Here is a 25,209-nt window from a genome sequence, read left to right on the forward strand (position 1 = left end):
GGACAAGACATTTGAGCTGATGCTCAGACGTCCAAGTTAATAGGCCACCCCTAAATGCTACTTTCCCTCTTAAAATTGACAGAAGCAACATTGATGCACTAAGCATTACCAAACACTGCTTTCCCCTATTGGAATCCTAGTTCCAATAGGCGCTATATAAATAAATTGAATTGAATTGAATTGAAGTTTATTAAATAATGCGACTCCTTTCGGCTGCTCCCTTATCCAGAGGTCGTCACGAGTCAGCATGATTTACACGCAGATTTGGCTGTTTTCATGCAGGATGCCCTTCCTGAGTCAACCAGGATTCATACCCGGGTTCCCTGTAGCAAGGACACGGACTTAGCCCACTACACCACAGAGGCACTTAAGTTAATTAAATAATAACCGTGTGGAATCTGCGGCCAGATAAACGTTCATCATGTCCTCGGTCATTTTAGACAGTTCCAGCACACACCAGTCACAAAACAGGATTTTATTCCGATGGTTTATTGAACCATGCAATCCATGTCATATCTGCATTCTGTTACAGCCATACACAACTGGCCACAATTTGCAGTAGATTAAGGCAAGAAAAACAAAACAAGTTATTTAAAGTTGACATCTTATTGGAGCTCTAGAAGATATGAAGTTGTAAACAGTGACCACAACAACGTGAAAGTTCTGATCCAAAGTACAGTACATGTGTTGAATGTAAAAAAAAAAAAAAACGAAGAAAAAAACAACCAAAAAAAAAAAAAACACCTTAATTGTTGCTTGTGGTTTTATGATAACTATACAGCGGCAAAGGACAGAGGTTTCTTGTTTGCTTTGACATTCCTACAAAACATTTGTAAAAAATGGTGTAGTTTCCTTTCCTCATGTTGCATACCGGCACTGATTTCTACAGGTTTTTTTTTTTTTTTTCTCTTGACTATTCCTGATTTTTCCTTCAACGCCCTCCGTAAAAACCTCCTCTGTGCTGTATCTGGAAACACTGTTAATGGAATGAGGATAAGGCACTTGGATGTGTTTAGCAGCTTATCTACAACCTAAGTGAAGCTTCGCAACTTGGCTATTCTGCACGCGCACGCACACAAACACACACACACACACACACACAGGCAAATATCTTGAATCACTGTCATATATGCGACGATTTAAGAAGTGCTTCAAACCTTCAAAGTTCTGACTACGTGTGCGCGCATGCAGACGAACGCAGACGAGCTGCTGCAATGACAGGCTCGCGCTCTTACTTCACATTGCAGCCGTGACCGTCCGCTTTATGACTGCCGTTGCCACGTCGACCCCTACAGCTTTGAGTACTCTCTGCACATTCAAAGATGGCCGACACAATCATGCAACGAGCAACGATCTTTGGCCACACGCAATCCGTAAGATAAAACGAGCATAAAATACATTCGGAAAATATAGATATATTTACTTTGTTGCCATCGAGCAACAAAAATACAGCTAAAAAGGAGAGTTAACACTGCTTTAATATGCAGCCACGGCTGCAGGAATGCACACCTTTAGAATAAAATGCACTCACTGAATAAAGCTAAAGAGTACAAACATCTACAGTAAGCCTTCATTTTGGTAAGTACACACAGAAACATTCAGTAACAAAAAAAAAACATGAACCATTTGTGCATAGTTTTAACTTGAGCCAACTGAGCACAGGGAGAGATTGTTCACAGTTCTACTACAGAGACAAGTGGATCCTTCACTTCAATAAGAATAAGACGCTTTGCTGGAGAGAGAAACGCACATAATCGAAGAAGACTCTCATGGTCACTTTCTAAAAGGCAAAAAAGATGCATACAAATCATTCAGCAGGTAGTAAAGTGAAAGTACAATAAGTGGATATGTTGATGTCCACAACAGCCAGATGTTTGGGAGAGACATGAGAAGAGAGGGTGCACCATTCCAAAGGGTGCAGTGGTTTTTGTTGTCCATCACTACAAACTGGTGTTCCCTTCAGGGCCAGTGCTCAATCATTTCCAGTCCGAGACCGTATGCTCACCGTATCTTCACACTTCACACTAAAGTTTGCCACCGGGTTCAAAGGATGCATAGTCTGGAGCTGCAGGGATGTGCTGCGTAGGGTGAGTTCTGGGGGGGGGGGGGGGTCAAACGTAGATCCCCTCTGGGTTCAGGCCAGAGCTGAGAGGGTTGGCGAGGACACGAAGGTGGCTGGACACAGGCTGGGTCGACATGGGACGCTTCAGCGAGCCCGTCAGGGCCGCCAAATCTGATGAGGAAACGGACAAGGGGGGAGAATGAAACGGCACAACAGCTTTTTCTTGTTCAGCATCGATATGGTGCATTTGACAGTTTAGCAAACTTCAGCTCTACCACACAAAGTGATGCATTAAAAAAAAAACGCGTTAAAATGCACCAATATAATATTTACCAATCAAATTTTTAAGTTTCTCATCTTTTCAAATTACACATGTTACCCAGAAGCTCAATGATTGAGTAGTCCCTTTTTTAAAAGCATATTATTTTGAATATACTTTCCTGTAAAATAAATCAGAAAAGCAATTTTTGCGATTGCATAACATGCAATGTTGTGCAGCTCTTCTTAGGATCCACCAGGGGGCAAGGCTGAGCTTTGCAACAGGACTGCAGTGAATTTTATGATTCAAAGACCACAAGGTTACCAGATCATGCACTTATTAATTACTTATTAATTATCACTTCTGTTTCAGCCGACATGTCAGAATCCCAAAGCAACGTTTTCATGCCATCAGCACAAAATCTAGTTGCATTTAACAAGTCTGCTTTTCAGTTTCAGGGCCTGTAAGGAACACATTAAGGACCAGAGGTGTGTTTAGAAAGAAAAAGGCTTAATTCAGAGTGTGTTCTGATATATTTAGATTTTAATGCTCATGAGCGCTAGCCCAGGAGTTGATGAGGCCCCGAACAGATCTTCCTTCCCATCATCCACCTCAGCGCCGTCTACTTTCCTTTTACTTTGTCCATGCTTGGTCATATTTGCATTGTTTTGCTGTTAACTCGTGAGCAGACAATTAATTACACTGACTGTATGATAAATGTGACTAGAATTCAGTAATTTCATCCTATTTACTTAAAAAAAAATAGTACTTGAAATACAATTTTTGTATTTCAAGTACAAAATCATAGGTATCAGCCATGGCCATTTTTTTTGAGGCTAGTTTTAAACAATTGGGGGGCAACTTTTTTTTGCACGGCTTGCAAAACTATAGTACAATTTATGCACATAACTGTAAGTATAAGCCTTTTTACCCTTTAAAATGACTTTTACAGCGTCTGAGGCTGCTCCACCTCCCTGTCCGCCTGTGTCATGTGACCTGTCCAGCCAGTGTAAACCCAGACAGCTACCAGACAAGAGCACAGCTTAAAGACTTGTGATTACGTTTTGTGATGCTCAAAGCAAAGCTACAGGTGTTTCATACAGGTGAACCTATTCCCTGAGTTTCGTCTGATTAACGGGAACTGTCAGAAAATATGCTATGAGCTAAATAATCAAGAGTTAAGATATCGAAACAGACAGTAAACATGCCAACAGCTTAGCACTAAAGCAAACTGTGCTGCATGAAGCGAGTTACATGTGATACTGGGGAAATGTAGTGCTTTACTTTACTGCGCTTTCAATGTTCCAGATTTAAAAAGCATTGACATGACTTATTTTATTCTTTTTAGTAAGAGAGGATATTTCAGTTTCCAATTGTTAGGGATTTTTTTTATTCCTGATCTTGACATCCATGTTTTCAATATTTAATTCCAGTGGGGATTTTATAAATCCTTTTTAAGATCTAAAAATAAACAAATGTGCAACAATTTGCACGAGAATCTTAAGACAGTTTGTCTTACTTTTTTTTTAAGCCTTTAAAGTAAAAAGTTGCTTCATGTCACAGCCTTCTTTTCTGAGCTTAGAGAAGAGCAGTAAAAAATGTGAATTAGCTCTGAAAATTTAATGAATTATGCGTACAACTGGCGCATTGCTCAACCTGCCCTGAGCAGAGTGAGCAATGCGCCATGAGCACTGCTGTTCGGTCCCACAGACCAGCAGGGGGCCCTAAAAAGCCTCAAAGTCTGTTTTCATCAGGACTGGTCCTGCTTGCAACTTTGTTGTTTTTTTAAAGCATATTTTAGCTTTTCTGCCAAGAAATGTATTGTTATTCTACTCAGACATTGGAAAAAAAAAAGATTCAAAAATCACTAAATCATTGTAAAGTTTTTAGGAACCAGCTTGAATGCAGCCTTCACTTCCCCCATCAACGTGCATGGCTCTCATGAGGAGCATCTGCTCTCCGCGGGTAATTTACCAGACGGCAGAGCTGCTGCAGCTCTTTGCAGGGAGTTCAGAACCACCACTTAGGCAGGAGCAAAGATTCGTACTGCATGTACTTTACTGCTATTTTCCGCCCTTCACATACTGACGCACAGAGATGGAAGACACAGAACTCAGTCATTTTCTCTCAGCAGGCTGTCAAGAACCGAGGCTTCAGAACAAAGTGCGCCTTGACGGACAAAGTGATTTCTCTAACACTCAAACTGAACTTTGCTTTCATTCCCACACTTAACATGCACAAAGTGTTTTTGAAGTCAAAGAGCACCATTATTCTCCAACAGACTACAGTTAGAAGTGATCTAATCCCGGGTCAGATCTATCACAATGACACTTCACCGGCCTGTCAGAAGCTGTTCGTCTCATTTAGGGTTTGGACCTGAACAGAATTTCCCTACAAAAAGCTTTCATGTAATATTTAAGACAGCCTTCATTACCTGTACCAGAACTGCTGTTCGCACAGTCCTCCTCGGTTGGTTCAGCCGGCAGAACTGTGACCTTGGTTCCAGTCTGCTGGATGAACTGCTGCAGGTTCACCTGCCGCAGCTCCTTGGTCAGCTGCTCCAGCTCCTGCTGCATGTCCTTCGATGAAACGACAATACAGAGACACAAAGACAAGCCGCTTGAATCTGAGACCTCGACCCATAAATACATACTCCAATCTTTTGTTACTGACCTAAATGGATTTTCCAGGATGCTTATAGCGTGTACTCAGAGGATATGTTATCAGGTCAAGCACCAGAGATTTCAATTCAGTTAATCTAAACAGCACCAGTTCACAAAAAAAAACTGTTCTCATAGCACTTTACCAGACAAGCAGATCAAATTTATACAGAGATACGTAATAAAATGACATACATTTCAATTGGATCACAGTTATAATACATTGCTGTCAAATTCAGTTTACAATGGCAGTAGGTTTATCTAACATATCCCAGCTGATTGTATCCAGTCCCTGCCTTTCCAGCAATTTCCAAAGAAAGCTTGTATCAACAGTAGAAAAGAGGCCGGAAGGAAGAAACCCAGCTCCAGCAGAACCAGGCTAAGAGTGAGCAGTCACCAGGGTTGAAAGAAAGAAAGAAAGAAAGAAAGAGAGAAAGAAAGAAGTATTGTTCAAGCACTTCTGATCTTAAAAGAAAAATATTTCAAAGTGTTCTGCTTCAAGTTGCTCACATAGCCTTGAAGTGTTACTTGTAGACAAATGGTTTCTCTAAGTTTCAAAAGGTTAAATTATAAAAAAAGATGTTTAAATTTACCTAGTTTTTGAATCCTCAACTTGCTAAACTTAACAATTTACATAAGTAAATCTTTAACCTTTTCCACTCATCTTTGTGTTTGTTGGCTCTAGCATGTGATTAAATTGTTTTTTCATTTAACTTGCCCATGTTTAACACCTTGTAGTTGCCTAAACTGAAATCCTAAAATATTTTTTTTATAAATTATAATAAAACAAATTTTAAGAGTGTTATTTTGAAACAACTTTTTCAGTACTTAGTAAATTTAAGTAGAATTTTAATACAATTAAAATTCAATTCAAAGTATTGATTTACTTTTGTGTGCTGAACTATAAGTATAAGTGTACAACTTTATGTACACTTATACTTCAATTATATTTCAATTTCTGTGTTTATCTTATGCCAGAATAACACATTTAAATGTTATGCTGAGTGTATTTATAATGTTCTTGTTTAGTATTTTTATTGAAAATATAATATATTGTAAATATACTAAAATTCATTTCTTAATACCTTATAAAATGTATCAATAAGCAGTAATAGAAGAGGTTCGTACATTTAAACGATTTTATTATGCACTAACAGTTGCATTTTAGAAAATAAGTATATATTAGGCAAGCAGTTATTACTTATGTATTTACATTTAACTTTTTTTAGTTCTTTCTGTCTGAAATACTGAAATTTCACTTATTGCTCCTTTAAATATCCACTTTCCTGGATGGACTGATTGAATCGAAGTAAAATGAAAATAAGGAATCAATGAAAGTAGCAAAAGGGCGAACAACCCTAAAATGTTACTTTGCGTTCCGTTACAAAATCTTGACATTTTTAAGACATTAAAGACTAAAATTGAGATGATTAAATTAAAGACTCTTAAAAGATTACGTTACAGACGTCTTATTACGGTCCCGCTTATCCAAGCTGTGTGAGACTTCACAGCTGGGTCCGTCTCTCCTCCTCTTTCACTTTCTCTTTTCAGAGCCCAACTATGATAACGACAGCGTTAAGGCCAGTAACTTGGTTTCTATTCATTGTTGCGCCGAAATCTCTGTCTGACCTTTCTGAAAAGATTCTGCAGCCGGATCAGATCAAACAGTCGGGGATCTTCCGCCTCACGGGGGGACAGGAGCTTCTCTCCAGTTTTTATAATGTTGAGCCAAGGCAGTGCGACTTGTTGGAGTCCTACAGGGTTTCTGGGCTCATGCAGTCTGGGCTGGGCGTAAGGCAGGGGTGTCCAGACTTTTCGGCATGTGGGCCGAAATTGTCAAGTCAGAAGTACCAGAGGGTCGAAAAATGAATAAAAGAAGAAAATAGGCAAAAACAAAAGCAATTTTTTTTATTTGATCATTTTAACTAAACAAATTAGTCAGATTTTCTGTAGGAAACAGGTGTGTAAATGGTTGAAGATCCAGAAGTTAAAAATAGGTTTGCTCTTTTGTCATAGTAAAACATGATCGCCCAGTTTGCAAATTACTTTAAGCTTTAAAAAATGAAAAATTTAATATTTTAGTTCTAATTTAAGAATTGGTCAGTGGTTTTATTTGAAAACACTTGCTGCATTCAGCCAATTTTAATAAATGAATTCAAAGCAGATTTTAATGTACCAAAGTCTATGTTTGAGTAAAAGTCATCGGATCAATGGGGTCCTGTTTACAATGGAATTAAAAAGAATGTAAAAAGTGTGGTTATTAAAATCCGAATGCATTGTGTTGTACCTTCAATTGTAAGATTTTGTCTTGCCTGTAATTATTTTGCCCTTACTAAAAATAAATAAGAAAAAAGTTTCCATCTGTACCAGCCACCTCTGCTGGTTGGCCAAATCTGTCTGCATAGGCATCATAACAAATGGCCCCCTGGCCACACTTCAGAATCAGAATTCTGATTCTGATTCTGATGAATGATTGACGTAAGGCGAGACGGACAGAGTGAGGGAGAGACGGATGAACGGAGGGACAGAAGCAAGGAACGGCCGGAGGGAAGGATGAACCGATGGATGGAAGGAGATACAGATGAAGAAAAGGAAGGATGAATGAACTGGTCCAAACTGGTCATTGAATCAGAAAAGCTCACCTGCAGTTTCTTACTGCTTTGTCCGAGCGATCTGTCCACAGCCCTGCAGCTGCTCTCCAGCTGGATGGTCTGTCTCTCTTGGGCCTTCAACTCCGCCTTGACCCGGAGGGCCTGAGCCCGAGCCTCAGCCTCACTCACCCACTGGGTCTCCTGGCGCTCTCTCTGCAGCTTCTCCTCTTCGAGGCCTGCTTCTACCCCCTAGTAAGCAAAAGAAAAAAGGAAAATGCTGAGAAAATGAAAATAAACCTATCACTACATCTAACAGTATTGTACCGTGCACACCATTTTGATACGTCAGATCATTTTTGCCAATTTACAGAGACAATATACCTTTAACATTCCAAGCTTTTCTTCAATTTCCATCTCGCAGCCCTGCAGCCGCCCTCGCAGCTCCTGCAGTCGTTCCTCCAGCTGCCTCTCGCTCTCCATCTCAATCTGCAGCTCAGTGGCCCAAAACTCTTCCTCCTCCATTTCCACCTCATTCTTCCTGAGGTGCTTCTCCAGCCTCAGGATCTCCTCCAACAGCCCTCCTCCTCTACCCAGATCGGCAGCGCACCCGGCACCCCGTCGTCCTCGGCCCTCGGACCAGGCCTGGAGCTCGGCCTCATAGGCCTCCAGCTTTTTCTCCAGCACATTCAGAGTCTCCCTTTGCAGACTGACCAGTCTGACCAGATCTTCCATGCGACAGGTCCACAGGCCCGGGGAAGCCGTCCCAAAGGCCGGCCCCGCATGGTGGTGATTCCCGCCGTTACCAAGGAGAAGTCTTCGCTTACCTTCGGCCTCACTGATGCGGCCTCCGCTCAGGATCTCCCTCAGGCTCCTCGGTGCACCGGTGAAGGTCAGGGACTTGCGGCGCGGCTCGCGCCGGCGGAGAGAGCCATCGTTGGGATAGCGAAGTTTGGCAAGAGGAGGCAGACTCTGACGATAAAGCCCCCGTTCAGGACCCCTAAGAGGGGGGCCCTCTGAGGGAGGGCGTTCTGTCAGCGAGGGGCCCGTGCGATGAAGGATTAGCTGCACGTCACCAGCATACTGACCCCAAGTGTTTAGAGAGGCCACAGGGCTCTCGTGAGGGGCTAGGTGGCGCTCCGTGTCCCGCCATTTCTCTACTAAAGTGTACCTCCCCGTGCGACCTGTGAACGACAAACACGTTAAAACAACACATGGTTAGCGATGACATCATAGCGCTTTGAATATAAAGAAGAACAAGATGGAAAAAAGCAGTTCTGATCTAAAAGGGAGAAGAATAACTTCAAAACAAACCCAACAGTTCATTAAGCAGGAAGTTCCCCCCCGTATCCATTTGAACACAGGTATGTTTTTTAAAAGCACTTTTGTTTTGTAAAAATATAAAAAATGTGAAGGTTAAATTCACACCATTTTGTTTTGTAGTTTCTTTTTAATCTTTTTATATAATAAATGAAAACCAAGTTTCAAAGAAAGCTAAAGCAAAATGCAGAATATAAAGAATTGGGGGATTTTTTTTTATAACCAACATAAAATAGCACCGTAAACAAAATGTTTTAGAAACTAAAGTCTTAAAATGTTGACGTCCATTTGTATTCAGCCTGTAAATGAAATTGAGTGCAACCAATTGCATCCAAAAGGAAAAAATTAATGTTTTTAATTTAAAACCCAACACACACACACATACATTCTGTGAAGGCCTCAGAGGTTTGCTAGAGAACATTAGTGAAGAAGCAGCATCAGATCAAGAACATCGCAGACAGGTCAGAGATGAAGTTGTGGAGGTGGGAGAACCTGTTTACTGAAGCACTCCAAAAACCTGCCACTTCTTGAGTGGCAAGAAGAAAGCCACAATTAAAAGAAAGCTTTCGCCAGTCCTGTTTGCAGTTTGAAACATGGTGGTGGCTGCGTCATGATGTGGGCAGTGTTATAATGTGAGAATGCTTTTCTTCACCAGCCACAGAAGGGCAGATCAACGTTAACGGGTAGATGGATGGCACCAATTAAAGGACCATGCTGGAAGAAACCTAACAGAGAATACTAATCTAATCTAATACTGTAGATTAGATTAGATTCAATTTTATTGTCATTACAGAGGTACAGGTACAAGGCAACGAAATGCAGTTTAGGTCTAACCAGAAGTGCAATAGCAGCAAGTGCAGGATAAACAATGGTTCCATAAGTACAGGACGTGGGTTATTACTGAATAAATATAGAGGTGGATACTATTATAAAAATAATTTTACTGATAGATTTGCCCTATGAAAATAATATACAAATAACTAGTATTGTCAACTAAATTTACAGCTGGATATGTACCGAATATAATATACAAGTGGATATTACTATAAATAGAGTTTTACAAATATGTACAATAGCATAATATACAGATGATTGTTATTATAACAGAGTTTACATGTACTATGAATATATGGACAGATGGCTATTACTATAAGCAGAATTGTGAGCATGATATACAAATAATATAATTTGAGTTGGTTTGTCTGCATAAAGCAAGAGTATGAATACTTTTTAAAGGTGTGGCCTCTACAAAAAAGAAATAAAAAAAATAGTGAAACAAATACAGATCTGTAGATCAGCAGTTTCAGCACTTTGAACAGCTGCTTTTCCCATTTGGCTCATCGATTATAACATACATTCCTTTGAGCTCTGACAATAAAAAAAAACTCCAAAAGTGCACACACAGAAAATGCTCAATAAACGTCAAACACAAAATCAATATTTAGGTTTGATCCGTTAGAGTGCTGTGTATGTGGGGAGCATCGAAAGGAAGGGGCTCAGAGGAAGTACAGCTTTCAGAGTTTGGCAGGATACGAAGGGGATGAGTCAGACTTTCCTTCCTCCTCCCCTCGCTTAGTGGGAAGTGATGTCAATGCATTATGCTCAAGTGCCCCCATTTCTGCAACAGCTATAGGAGAGCGGGGTGCGTAAATCCAAGAAAGCACCAATATAGCCCCCTGATTATGGCCCGCCGTTTCTCAGCGGGAGCTGAAAATGAAGGCGGTAGAGATGACAGTTACTTACCTCACAGGTCCTCGTTTTTCTGTCTAAAAACAACAGCTTGGCATTTTAGGAAAACGTCCTCTATGATCGTGGGAGGATGTTTGTGAATGCAAAGGAGCACGCTCATACACAACTACAGCTGTTCACGTCTTCATAATAGGGTCATAAAACCATCTGGAGAACAAATATGGCACAGTGATTACGAACAATAGGAATGAAATCTAGCTATCATTGTTTTCCAACAATAGTTAGAGCCTGGCCCTTTTTTCCTCTTAAACAATAAGGCAGTGATAAAATGTGTTTATCAGAAACCTCAGCGAGGAAGGCCATGATTTAAGAATGGACTTCTAACAACATTATCTCGGGATAACATTATGTTTTGTCCCACCATTTCAAATCAACAAAGCTTTTAAGTTTATGATATTAGTTTTGTGCAATATCTAAAAATAATTATGAAGTCCCAATTAACACCAAACAGAACCAGAACATCTTCCCTATCAGAGATCAAGACAGTTATGGTGCTTTATAGATTCTGTAAAATGTCACACACACACATTATATATATATATATATATATATATATATATATATATATATATATATATATATATATATATATATATATATATATATATCTATATATATATATATATATATATATATATATATATATATATATATAAATAAAACTGAGAACAGATCTAAACTTTTCTAGATCAAGAAAACAGCACACCCCAAAAAAAACTAAGGAAGTCATACGTCTCCATTTTACCCGGCAAGCATGTTGGATACTTTCATGTACAAGATTTAGTTACTTTTTGGGAAAACTTTGCTCTGAGTTTATCTAAATATCACATATTCTGTTTATTGATAAGCAGGTAAGTTTTTGCAGTTTAAATACCCACAAAAAACAAAACTGGAATTTTTGTAGCCCATGGTTACTTTCAATCTAACAACTCTGGTTTATGTGGGGGGGAAAAAAGAAGTTTGGACACCGCTGATTTGAAAACACAGCCAACAAAGCCCAAACATTTGGAAGCAACTATTCTCCAATCTTTTCTGAAAAGCTGGTTTGAGTTTGGAGTATTTTGGGACGGATTTACAGCACAACCACACCTTACTTTCAGGTACACTGTGATGTTACCAGATCAGTGTTGAGGAAATGTTGGGAAGGGATAAAACGATTTGCAAGAGTCCCAACTTTCTCACAAAAGTGAAAACAATTCAGTTTGGCTACTGTATACATCCCAAGCTGTTGTAGAAGCCAGAGGAGGCTGACTTAAAAACACAAAGTTTAGGCATCAGGATTAATTATAGTTAAAATCTATTCCGATATGTGACTTTATATAGTAATCAAGCTTATTTTGTTGTAAAGAACAACAATTAAACTGACTGTAATGATCGTCTTTACTTCAGGACTTTTGGCTTGTAGTGTAATCCGAAGTCAGCCGGAGCAATAATTAATGAATTTTACAACGATTGTTTGAACAATTTAGGTGAAATGCTCGACAATCCTGGTACTCGTGTAAACTGTGTGGGACTCAGGAAATGTAGAGTTATATCACTGTACTTTAAAGCTACAGAGGTTTCAAGTGCAAACACAACATACCTTTCTTAATTTCAAAGTAGTAACGGACCGGTATCAAAGTTGGCCTAAATTAGCCTAATCCCATGTCCTTGGACGGACATTAGGAACAAAACTTCAGGATCAGGAGATAGTTTTTTTTAAAAAGCTGCAAGTTCAGACCTGAAAAAGGTTCTTTAAAAATCATGATTTTCTAAATCTTCAAACTAAACCACATTCCAGATCTTTCATAAGAGCCTGGAACATTTAAAGAGTTAATAAAAGCAAAACACACAAACATCCACATAAATAAGCAGGAAAAAAAAAAGAGAACACGTGCCTGCTTCGAAAGCTAGTGGACAGGTTGTACTGGCGGTCTGTAGCAGTAAAACAAAAAAAAAAAAACAACAGGAATATTTACCTATAGCCTGGGCCAAAGCAATCACCACTTCCTGGCAGGTGGTTGCCTCTGTGACCCCGCACACGACCCTCTGGACGCCGTCCACCCAGACCTTCAGCTCCATTTCTGGGTCAGAAGCGATCGGGGCCGTTATGGTGAGCGGGCCCCAACATTATTCGAGGCAGGAATGATGGCGGCTCGCAGGAAATCCCTCTGGCTAATGTACTGCGTAGGAAACACAGGGGAAAACAGGAAGCGTGAGTCACGACGCACTCGGACGGCCAACGTTACAGAGCTCGTGTGATTTGAGCCTCCAGTGGGCAATTTAGCAGCAAAAATATACATCAACGAAGAACACACCAGGAGAAAATGATTACATGTGAGACGGTCCAACTAGGGAATGGACTCCAGGCAGGCCCGGCCACCTGGCCTCAACAGCGTTGTTTTGTTCCCCTCTATGAATAGGTACATGACAGTTGGGGGTGCAGGAAGAATCTGCCAGCAGACATTCCCAAGGCCAGTTCCTGCTTTTGTACCGGGAATTAGATAGAGGCTGAGCCGACAGAAAAATTACCTCTGAAAGGACTAAAGAAGGAAATTCAAGATTTTTTTTGTAGCATATCGCTGCATTTTTTTAAATTGCTCTCCACACACTTTTCCTTTTTTTTCTGTTTTGCTTTACCAGAACAACAACAACAACAAAAATTCACTTCATCAGATCAAGAGATCTACAAGGCAGGTTTTTTTTAAAAAGCCGCGTAATTACTGACAGGAATCCTTCAGCGCGTTCTTCAGGACAGTAAATCCGGTCACAATGAACGGCCCATCTGTATCCCCCTCCATGAATCTAACCTTCACTGCACTGACACAGCTGTATGAAAAGGGGCCTTTGTCCTCCCCAGCAATTACACCTCCCCCAGCTCAGGTATTCCCTGTTCAGATTCCCAAAGTCATCCCCATCAGTTGGTTTGTCCTTACCTCAGCCAAATGTGTTTCTACGCGCAATCAAGTCACCATGCAGCCCTGCAAGGCGGCAGGAGCAGAGAAGGACAGACGACTAGATTTGGATTAAAATGAATCTTTAAAAAAATAATAATAAAAAGTCCATAGAAAGGGAAATTGTTTGCCTGGTCCTTTCACAAAGAAAAAAAAAAACGTGGCCTCAGTTCAGTGCATCTAATTTTTGTCCAACTCTATTAAACTCGGCTTCGCATTTGCAGGTACAACATTGTCGCGTCGCCCGCTCATGCTATTCTCGGCACACTGGCAGCTGGTCAGAAAGGGCTTTTGTCCTTCTTTTCAGACTGCCCTTAAATGGCAGCGAAGCACTGGAGGACAGGAAGAAAGGAGCTGGAAAACACTCGCAGTCAAGCGGTCGATGAGATCTTTATGATCCACGAACCCAAACTTTGTTTTCACAATTAATTTCAAAAGCAATAATGGTGCTGGTTCTGAGGCAAAGAGACCACTGTGGCTCAGCCGTGGAGGATGAAAACGGAAAAAATAAAGGGAAAAACACCAGCAAAGCTATGACTTTATGATAACTTTTTACATTTTGTTATGTTACCACCAAACATTTTTGATTTTGTGGTTATATTGTATTATATTGGCATTTTCTAAATACACATTAGATAATTAGTAGCTTTAAATAGCAATATTCATGCATTTCCACAGATTCTCAGTTGAATTCAGGTCAGGACTTGGACTAGGCCATTCTAATGCATGCATATGCTTGGACATTAACAATTCCTTTGTGGTTCTGGTTGTATTTGCTACCGTACTACTGAGGAAAAGAATCCCCACAGCAGAAAGTCGCCAACTCCATTTTTCACTGCGAGGATGGCGAATTTAGGGTGATAAGCACAGTTACTCTCCTCCCACAAACAGTGTTTCACATATAGGCCAAAAGTTCTGTTTTGGTCTTATGTGACCAGCGCGCCCTCCATGCACACGTTCTCTGTGATGTCCACATGCTTTAACTGGGAGTCCTTATGGCGTTCTTTCCAAAATAGCTTTCCTCTACCCAGAGAAAAGCCAGATTTTTGCAGAGCATGACTAATGGTTTACTTTTCAAAGGAACCTCCCACCTGAACTGTAAATCTCTGCAGCAGCTCCAGAGTTACCTTGTGCATCTTGGCTGCAGTTGTGTCTTAGTCTTTTTTCCATTTTAGGATGATGGATCGCACAGTGCTCAGTCAAAATGTCCACAGCATTGGAATCTTAAATGTTTTATAACCTAATCCTGCTTTAAACATTTTTACCTCATACTGCCTGGTCTGTGTCTTGGTCTTTATGATGCTCTTAGTTGACTAATGCACTCTAACAAACCACCGAGGCCTTTGCACAACAGCTGTATTTAATCTGTCGTGAAATGACACACAGATGGGAGTTTATTTGCTAGTTAGATGAATTCTGAACGAACTGGATTTTATTTTGAGGTACAGTGAAGTGGGCTGAAAAGAAATGTGTGTCACACTTTCAATTTTAACGTGTACATTTAAAGAAAAAAAAAAAAAAAGCCATGCATCATTATCCTTCACCTTCCCAATTATCTACTACTTTGGGTTGATCTATCGCACAAAATCTACATTGAATTTTCTAGTGACAAAATATGAAAAAAATTTCATATTCAGAGTCAAAGCTCCTTTCCTCTGTGTTGTATTTGTTGACATTAACCCAGAAAACCCAACTAATGATACAGACGCAGCGGTGCAGGGCAGAGTGCCATCCTGCAAGCTCTGCTCTGTTGGCCCGCCAAAGCCGCAGCTTGGGGAGGGGGGAGGGGGGGATGCCTGCCTCCTGATTTTTGCAGTGTGCATTTTGCCAGAAAAGCGTTCCACGAGGCAGATGAGCTCTTGGATTTCTATTAAAGCTCAGCTGAGATGATAAACTTCTGCAAAAGCTCAAATCCAGATGATCTGAGCGCCTGCTCTGATTTGTTACAGTCTGGTGTTGAGCAACAATGACTGGACCCGCATTCCTCTCAGAGCAGAGAAGTGTGTGAGGAGCACCGAACAGCCTGCCTCACCCGGCTGCTGATGACAACCCTCCAGACCTACAGGGGCATACCAAGCTGGCAGGGAAAAGGCTTCAGCTGGCTGCTGGTGTAAACATTCTACCATATGCTCCTGTGGGTGCTTCAACACAACCAGTATATCCTCAGTAGCACAGAAAAAACAAACAGGGGGGAAAAGGCACGGGCTATTTAGTGAATCTACAGAATTTATAAGCAGCCTCGCGTCGCAGGTTGTCAGCGGATTGTGCAGATTAGGACTTTGATCTGGGCTCTTTCAAACAAATCCCCAAATAATCTCCTTTTTACCCGTTTTTGTTGTACAAACACAAAACAATGTCAGGCTTTAAATATTGAATGCGGAAACCCCAGAGACTGTGCGGATGGCTAGATAGAGGTACATATAAACAGTCGTGCAGATAGATCGCTAGATGCTGAACAGGCAAACCGATGGATGGACGGATACGGTAATGGAATAATGGATGATCGATGGATATGTGCACGACCTAGCGGATGGACGGAGGGACAAACCGATACAAGGATGAACAGATGGGCTGATGGATGGGGCGGACGTGCTATCAATTGGGAGGACAGAGTTGCAAATGGCTGGATAAAAAGAGGAAGGGGGTAGCTGGATGGAACTTTTGGATACAAAGTTAAAGAATAAGGTCTAGAAATACAATGTTTGTCTAGACCTGGAAAATACCAAGGTTTTCTTCTAGAATGTGCATGAATCCCTTTTTCTTAACAGCGGCGAGTTTGAGCAAAACTAAACGAACATTTATAACGTGGCACAAAAGGGCCTGAGCAAAATGATCTCACAGGAAAAAACACCAAATGTTCTAACACTTGCTGCCGCACAAATACATGCCGTTCTGCTTCCTGTCCACATTCACTGACCATTGTTCACCCACAACAGAGGACAATTCATCCATACAGCCAAGGATCGAAAATTCTTCCCTGTAATTAACTGTAAAGCCAAGTAGTCGAGTCAAACTAATTCGGAACAAAAGGACCCTGATTCCTAAAAAGTCTCCAACACTGCCGGGTAATTAGAGACAGAAGGGCATTTCTCACAGACTTGAGCAACATCAGAATAACGTCTAAACCCCTCCTCTCTGTTGGTTCCCAAACTTTAAGTCAAACTGTGCACCCAGTAGAGCAGCATGTAATTACAAGCAATTTATACTGAGCTGTAATTGGCAGCAGCTCTGTTGTGAAATAGATCTCTGCGAGCAATCAGAGCCAGACGGCGGCTTTATTGTTGAGGCACCAGTGGCAGAAATCTCTTTCCGCTCCCCCAAAAAACCAATATGTGCAAGGACTGCACAAGCACGTCTAATTTAAAAAAAGGCCCCAAAGAGATTAGGTTATGATCTAATGTACAGTTAGCGTCCTGCAAAAGTCATCACGTCTCTTTAATTTTTTCTAAAAGGTTTTTTTTTTTTTTTTTAAATGCCAAAACCACAAATCTGGATTTTAAAAAAGCAAATGGGTAAGAGTCTCCCCCTGGATGATTACTGGCGGATGATTATGTTTCAGCTGGAAACAAGTTGTTTAACCCAAAATGATGCGGCAATTATCTTTTTATGGCTTAAACATGCGTCTAAGACACAAGCTGTGGTCGTGGAACAGAAGATGATCTGTTTCAGATGGGTCAAGTTGTTGGAAGATTGCTGAAACTAATAAGAACGACCCCATACCATTGTTCAAATCTGGAAGGATATCGAGGAAATGTGCGGAAGAAATGCGGTCGGAAAGGAAATCTTGAATGATTGTGATCGGCGGTCACTTAAACGTTTGGTGAAATTAAATCGTAAAAAAAAACAACAACAAGAACAACAACAGCAGAACTCGCAGTTCAACAGTGAAAGTGAGAGCATTGCGACACGCACAATGTGAAGTAAACAGCTGTGTGACCTTAAAGAGAACATATCAAACAAAATCCACTTTTTTTTTTTTTTTTTTTTTTTTTTAAAGATGTATACTTAGAGTATCTAGGAATGGGGAAAAAATTTTTTTGTAGTCTCCTCAGGTGCTGCATGGATATCTTTATATTTGGTTTCAGTCCAATTATTGAAGCCGTTCGGTTTTCCGTTCAGTTTTTTGAACAATTCCTACACAAGGATTGCTGCAGAACTGCTAAACAAGGTCATGGACTTATGGCTTACCGATTTTGCGAACCCGCCATTTTTATTTCTCCGAGATATTTTGTAGATGTTGGAGATTGTGCCTGTAATGACCTCCCAAACTGGGTAGGAGGAGGTGGGGGATGGGGTGCTTCAGCTCCTTTTAGTTTAATATCAACCAGGCAGACGCAGAGAGAGGGGCCGAAACTACAAGTGGATAAGTCTTAATGTTTGGATGTTCATTAAGACGTCAGTCTTGTGGAGGGCATAAAGACTGGACTCTGGTGCAAATGGGAGTTCATGGAGTTCATGTGGTCCAATGAGCCCGGATTCATCCTGCTTCAGAGGGATAAACGTAGCAGGGTAAGAAGAGAAGCACATGAATCTATGCACCCACCATGCGTAGCGCCTACTATACAAGCCTGTGGGGGGATTGCTATGATTTGTGGTTGCTCCAATTGGTCAGGTCAAGGTTCAGCAACATTATGTGCCCAAAGAAAGAGATCCGCACACTGCCCCAATGACCAGGTTACTCCATCAGTGTAGATCTTATTCCCCGTTGGCAAATTGTGCAAGACCAACAGTTATCGTTTTCACACATGGTGGGCACCAGAGTCCAGACCTTAATCCATTGAGTCTCTTTATGATGTGCTAGAAAGGACATTTGTGTGCTCCAATTCTCCAATTATCTCAGTGAGAAATAAATGCAACTCTGGATAGGAATACATGTCATGACAGTGCAAAGGCATATGGAAGTGATACCACAGCAAACGCGTGCCGTAATCAAAGCTACAGGCGGCCAAACGTAAGATTAAAATATGTGACTCATTTTGGATTAGTGGTGTATTTTGAAGCGATGTGGAAATCAACAGTGGAGAGAATAGCTCAAACAACAAAACTATCGCAGACAGTTTTTCAGGTTTGCAAACATCATCAATTAGATTTTTTTCTTAATTATGATGCTTATAAATCATATTTTCCCTCTAATAATGATAAATGATAGAATAAGTGCACATCTCTAATTCAAACGTCTTTAATCTGGCATCCCACAAAAAAAACAGAAAAACAAAAAAACCAATCCTTGTTCAACTTAAAGTGAAACCAACAAACCAGACTATGTATTAAACAGTTTGACTGGTACTTAGTGCTATGGTGCGATTCCCTAAAGATTCTGGTAAGAAGTATTAATTATAGAAACTCTTCAGGCAAACCCACTTTAAACATATTACCAACACTATGTAACAATTGTGACATAGCCAGGAATTGTAGACCTCTGCTATTTGGAAATTGCGTTTTTTGAAATTACGATTATATGGCAAATGTGATTAATTGTGAAGCCCTAATTGCATGCCTAAATCACTTAATTGGAAAACAAAGTCCACCTATGTGTAATTTAACTGCAGTCTAAATACAACTTATTTATGAAGAACTCGAAGGTTTGTTAAACCGTCAGCAAACAAACACAAACAGAATCAAGACCAAGGAAAACTGCAGACAGATCAGTCAGAATTTTAAAACAGGGTTGTGCTTTAAAGTCAAAGTCAAACTATCTTTATTGAAAGAGTAGCCCGAGGTTTGGACACCTCACAGAGTGCTGTTAAATCAATAGTCTGAAAATTGAAAGCCTATGGCTCTACTGAAAACCTCCCAATCCATGTCTGTTCGCCTAAACTTACAGACCAGACAAGGAGAGTACTGATCAGAGAAGCAGAGGAGCAGGAGAGATCCGTAGCTCAGGAACAAACATCCCTTGACAGGACAGCTATTAGATGTGGACTTCACAATCTGAAAAGTTGCTCGTCCGTCATTGAAAGAAAACTATGAGAAGTCCAGCGTAATGTCTGACATGTCATGAAGAAGACTGATCAGAGGAGATCAAAACTGAAGTTTTTCTCCTTGTTGCAAAACTCTATGTGAGGTTGAAAAACGCTGAACGTCTCCCTAAATATATCATCCCCACAGGGAAAGAAGGTGGTGGCAGCATCATGCTGTGTGGAGGCTTTGCTTTACTTTTTTACAGTGACAGGGAATTTGGTCAGCGCTCCAGGTGGATTTAGCTACACATGGGGCAGATCCTGAAAGAAAGCCTGTTGTGGAAAGTCTTAGATCAAAGCACATTTGCATAATACAATGGTCTAGTCAAAGTTCAGACCTCCAGACGTAAATCCAATCTGTGTTCAGAGACATTTTCCGTTCAACACAACTGAGTTTGACTTAATTTGCCAAGAAAAATTGGTGAAAAATGTTACCAATTTCTCCAAAGAGCGGGTTGAGAAGCATCAGAAAAGACTTGCAGCTGTAACTGCACAGAAAGGTAGTTTTACAAAGTATCAAATGGGTAGGAACATAAAGGCAAGCTTTACTGTTTAGATTTTTCCAGGATGTTTATTTTAGTTTTTTTGGCATCCTGACACCATGGAACCTTTGCTGTCCTCCCAGTATTTGTGACTGCATGAAGGAGTTTCTCATTGCAAACTATGCCCGCTTAATGTGTGTACCATGCGACAGACAGAGCCTTGAGAGACCAGGCCTTGATCCTGGAGGGTGGGAACTGATAGCAAACAGAGGATGCATTCCTGCACTGTGAGAAAGCGACCGGCCACGACAACAAGATAAGAAAGTTACGGGTTGCTCTCCAACAAAAGAGACTTAAGTTAGACGTTCACCAGCACGACAGCAGAGTGCATCCACTTTAACGTGCGTTTATTTGAAATATCTGCAGAGAATTCTCACCAGATTTTCCTGCAATGCTCATTGATATTAGTTGCTTAACTGCAAACTTAAAGTTGAATAAAAATATTGAGCGATTCCTGCCTAAAACTTTGAAAAGTAAGTTATCTGAGCAATCCATACCATCAAAGTGACACTGGAAAAAAAGAGAAGAAAATCTAAAAAAGGAATAAGTAATTCCCCGCACTAGCTTAGAACTATTTAACTCTACTTTAAAGACTGGGGAGTTTGGGATTAAACCCACATCCAGTCACGCTACGCACAACACCCACAGCTCCTCTGAGCGGTTCAACAGCCCCCGCTCTGGAAGTTACAGGCCCCTCTCTCTGCGTCTGCCTGGTTGATATTAAACTAATAGGAGCTGAGGCACCCCACCCCCCGCCTCCTCCTCCTACCCAGTTTGGGAGGTCAGTCCTGGCAGAATCTCCAACATCTGGACGGCACGTTCGGCCGGCTATAATGCCGCCTTTGTTCCCCTGCCATATTCACTGCTCGCTGGGCCGCTTTGAGGCAGCAGCAGGGGCGGGCAGGAGGCTCCCGCAGCGGGGGCAGAGGCGCAGCAGCAAAACAGCGGGGCTGTGGGAGGCATCTGGCCAACTTATACATGTTACTGAGGTTTGTAAAACATCATCTGGAGCCGACTCCTTCACGCTGCTCACACAGAGCTGAACTGCCGGAGAGGAGCAGCGGGGATGGTCACATTTATTTACTGTTCCAGCAAAAAAGGGGATCGTTTTCAGATGCCATCAAAATACACAAATCCCTGCAGTCTAATCTGTAAAGAAAATTCTGAAAAGTTTAGCCTGGGCCAAAGCAATCACCACAGTTACAATATTTTGTCAAGGAACAAGAATTAGCAACGCTTAAGATAAAGGTAGACTGTAAAACTCAATACGACATGTGACCTGTCAGGCTGCATGTGGGGTCACTATTATCTAAGCAGTTTGGCAAGAAGAAGCGATTCCGTCTAATAACGTTAACTTGAGTTATGTTATTTTATGCGTGCATTAAAACATGTTTGCACTCTTAAACTGTACTTCCAATTGGTTTTGTAGATGAAAAGATTGCTAGTGGAGAAAGTGTACTTTCCTGATTTACCACGACACTTAAGGTAGAGAGAACAATTTTTCCCATATGTAGGTGAGAAACGTTCATGTCACTTTTTGAACAACTGCAATACGGTCTTAGCTGCTCATTCGCTCCTCAAGGGGATCGCATGAAAGAATCTCCCAAACCCACTCTGGTCTCGTTTCTTTCCTCTGGAGCCTTCCTATTCTCATAAACTTGTAAGAGAGTTTGCTCCTTGCGACTTTCAGCCATTTTCAAAGCATACGGTGAGAGCAGCGGAGCTACAATGTACGGAGCAAACTGAAACCGAAGCTCGCTGGATACATAAACACTTGGAAGTGTGCATGCGCAGCAAAAGGAAACTAGCAAGAAACGAGTACAAACGTTGGCGTTACGTGAGCGCGTCACAATGACTGTCATGTGGGTCAACCAATAGATAAGATGACCCCCCCCAGAACTCAAAGGCACCAAAAGTTCATCCACTATGCCTTTACATGAGTGGTCACGTTAATAATGTTAATTTCAATTTGAAACTGTACCTTTACAATTATCAAAATGGGTTAGCACTGAAAAAAATATTTGTGATTTTCTACATATTTTACATTTGGCTCAGCTCTAGCTCTAAATATTATTACACTGCAACCAATTGCCTTTAGAATTACCTAACTAGAGTTGATCTCTGCATAATTGTATCAAACATTAGGGCGAAAGTTGTGAAGAAGTTTAAGGCAGGCCCCGTTTTATATAACAATATCCAAAACTTTGAATCTCACAAAACACCATTTAATCATGCTGTCGGAAATGTAAAGGAATATGGCACAACTGCAATCTACCAAAACATGGCTGACGGGGTGGGCAAGCAAAGCACTGATTGATCAGAGAAGCAAGAAGAAATTCATTGTTGAACTAAAGCTATAAGAAGTTATATTTAAAGGTATGGCACAAGTCGTGCTGATCAGCTCAGGAGTGAGCTGAAGGCAAACACCTTGATCACCTTGAATTCACAAAGATCTCAGTGAAACTTGGTGGTGGCAGCAGCATGCTGTGGGGTGGCTTTCCTTCTGCAGGTTTGGGAAAGGGCAATAGTGTTGATGGAAGAAGGATGAATTTAAAAATTATTTTTTGAAGGAACCTGTTTGAGGCTGGAAACGACTTGAGACTGGGGTGGAATTCACCTTCCAGCCGGATAATAGAACCAAGCAACAGAAAGGGTTGAATCAAAGCATATTCATGAGTCTGAACGGTCCAGTCAAAGTTCAGACCTAAATCCAACCAATAATCCGGGGCAAGCATCAGAAATTGATGTTTACAGCCGCTCTCCCTCCAATCTCATTGAGCCTGCGTTATTTTTCCCAAACAAGTACGCCCAAACTTTTTCATTTTCAAGATGTGAAAAGCTGATAGCTACATTACATCTGCATCGGCAGCCAAAGGTCGCTCTACTGAATATCCACTCAGGAGACTGAATACAAATTCATGCCAAACTTTTTGGATGCTTGTTTGCAACATTTTTGTTTAAAATAACGATAATAAAAACCGTGTACAATTTTCCTCTCCAACTGTGCATCAACCTTGTATTGGTCTGACGCACAAAACCCCAAAGAAATACATCAAAGATTGAGATTGTAACGTGAATTTTTTTTTTTTTTTTGGAAAAGTAAAGAGGGGTGTGAACACTTTCGCTCTGCAGTGTATCATCCTCCTAACTCTTCAAGAGTCTGACTTAGTTACAATCAGAGACGGAAAAGAGGCTGAAAATGTAAAACATTTGCAGACGATGCTGAAAGAAACGATGGGAAGGCAGTAGTGAAAAAGAGAAAAACATTTTTTTTTTTTTTAGGAGAACCTTGTGCAAAACATTCGGCCTGTTGAGCAACAACCCAAGAGAACAAAAAAACAACAAGCCTCAGCTGGGATCACACCCAAACATGTTGAAGTTTACGCCAACAGCTGAGCGCTAAACCCCCCGGACGCGGAAAACGCAGGAGTCCTGGCCGTAGTTGCGCGTCTGCGTGGAGGCTGGAGGAGCCTCTAATGGCGTTAGGGGGGCTGTAGTTGGATCGGAGTGGCACAACTATCCCACTATGGAAATGTTTCCGCTATCCCAGCCCCACGCTACAACAAACTGGCTCGGCTGCAATGAGGCTCTGCAGCGGCGGCGGCTCCCTGGCGATGCCCTACCTTGGAGGCACGAAGCAGATCCAGCTCAGCTCTCTCTCTGCGGGGGGAAGTTTGTGGGGAAGACGCAGGTAAAAGCGCGGATTGCGCGAAATCTGTCCCGTTTCACCATTGCCTAATAAATCACTTCCAGGGATATTGCGTCAAAAATGGGAGATTTCAAAAAAACCAAAAACAACAACAGTCACGTTTGAGAAAGAGAGGGAGGCCGTGGTTGGTTCCTAGATGAAAGCGGGGATCCGACGCTTCAGACCGCTGTCTGAAAGTTTGTGTTTGTCCTCTGCGGTCTCGGCGCTGAGCTGCGGAAAATGCTCCTCTCCCTCCTGCCTCCCCTCTCTCCTCTCCTCTCCTCTCCTCTCCCAGTTTCATTACTCCTGCTGGTAGAGAGCTACATCGCCTTGGAAGAACTGGGACACCGCAAGGCATTGTGGACCCTTTAAAGCTGCAATAACACTGTGACGGGGGGGAGGGATGCCTCCAACTTTTACAGATACTAGACATCTGAACAGAACATTTTCTCCTGGTGAAACACGGAGGAATCCATATCTCGCATATTTAGATGAGGGATTCTTCGCCGTGCCTGTGTAGAAACAAAATGGCTCGGTGTTATCACAGTAACCCAGAATACAAATAAAAGAGTGCTTATTCAGGGCCAAAAAAAACCCCATAGAAACAGCAACATTTCAGGGAAGGGACATTGTCAAAAAAAATCCTCTCTCCCTCTCTTTCCTTCACCTTTGCAACTTTCCTTGTGAGGTTGAGCCCTGAGCATGTTAAATAATGTTATTAAAAGTAATACTAATAGGTACCATACCATACTTATTTATAAAGCACTTTACAAGACCAAAGGTCAACATTAAGCCATTAAGAGATGTAAAAGCAAGTAAAATAACTTTAAAATTGATCCTAAAACGTAGCGTTTTCAATTTTTTCCCCCCCTAACATAGCTGCTTAACAGGTGAAATGTTATGATTGGTCTTTATTTTCAATTAGGGTTCAGATGCAGATGTACTGCCGCTTTAAGATTAAGAAATGAAAATGGACAAAAAGATCCAAGTCAATCCTACGGAAGAGGATTAGGGCCATTCAAAAAATTCTGAGAATTAAGTCAGAATTGAATAGACTTTTTTTAATGGCCATAATCCTCTTCTGTACAATCCATATAAAAAAATTATGAATTTGCATAGAGGATAAGGATAAGTTTTTCATCACATTATGAAGATCTAGAAAACGATCACCTTTACCATATGTGGAGAATGACATCATGTAAGATTTATATGAATTGTTTTATTTTTATAAAAAAGCTCTTTATTTTTGCTACCGATGGGAGTAAGTTCTGGAATGATTCATATGTGCTTTTAAAAATCAGTTCTTTCAGTATGAATCAAGCTATCAACGTTTCTTGACCAAACACAATATTTTGCAGCAAGAGCTACATTGATCTTTGAATTAGGAATGGGTCATTTACGGAGTTGACATAAATGCATCCAAAAGTAAAAGAAAATGATGAAAAAAG

At 41.0% G+C, this 25,209-nt stretch overlaps 1 protein-coding gene across 1 annotated transcript; it reads right to left on the minus strand.

The window, feature by feature from the left end:
- Positions 1–473: 473 nt before the first annotated feature.
- Positions 474–24,105, minus strand: LOC105935581 (ras association domain-containing protein 8). Its single transcript, XM_012876078.3, has 6 exons — positions 23,697–24,105; positions 12,597–12,800; positions 7,954–8,753; positions 7,624–7,821; positions 4,756–4,900; positions 474–2,233 (listed from the first exon to the last, which is right to left on the minus strand). The coding sequence occupies exons 2-6, from the start codon at positions 12,697–12,699 to the stop codon at positions 2,112–2,114; spliced, it is 1,368 nt and encodes a 455-aa protein (XP_012731532.2). The 5' UTR covers positions 12,700–12,800; positions 23,697–24,105; the 3' UTR covers positions 474–2,111.
- Between the last annotated feature and the right edge of the window lie 1,104 nt (positions 24,106–25,209).

The sequence above is a fragment of the Fundulus heteroclitus genome, chromosome 2, assembly GCF_011125445.2.
Source record: "Fundulus heteroclitus isolate FHET01 chromosome 2, MU-UCD_Fhet_4.1, whole genome shotgun sequence".
NCBI classification, from domain to species: Eukaryota; Metazoa; Chordata; class Actinopteri; order Cyprinodontiformes; family Fundulidae; genus Fundulus; species Fundulus heteroclitus.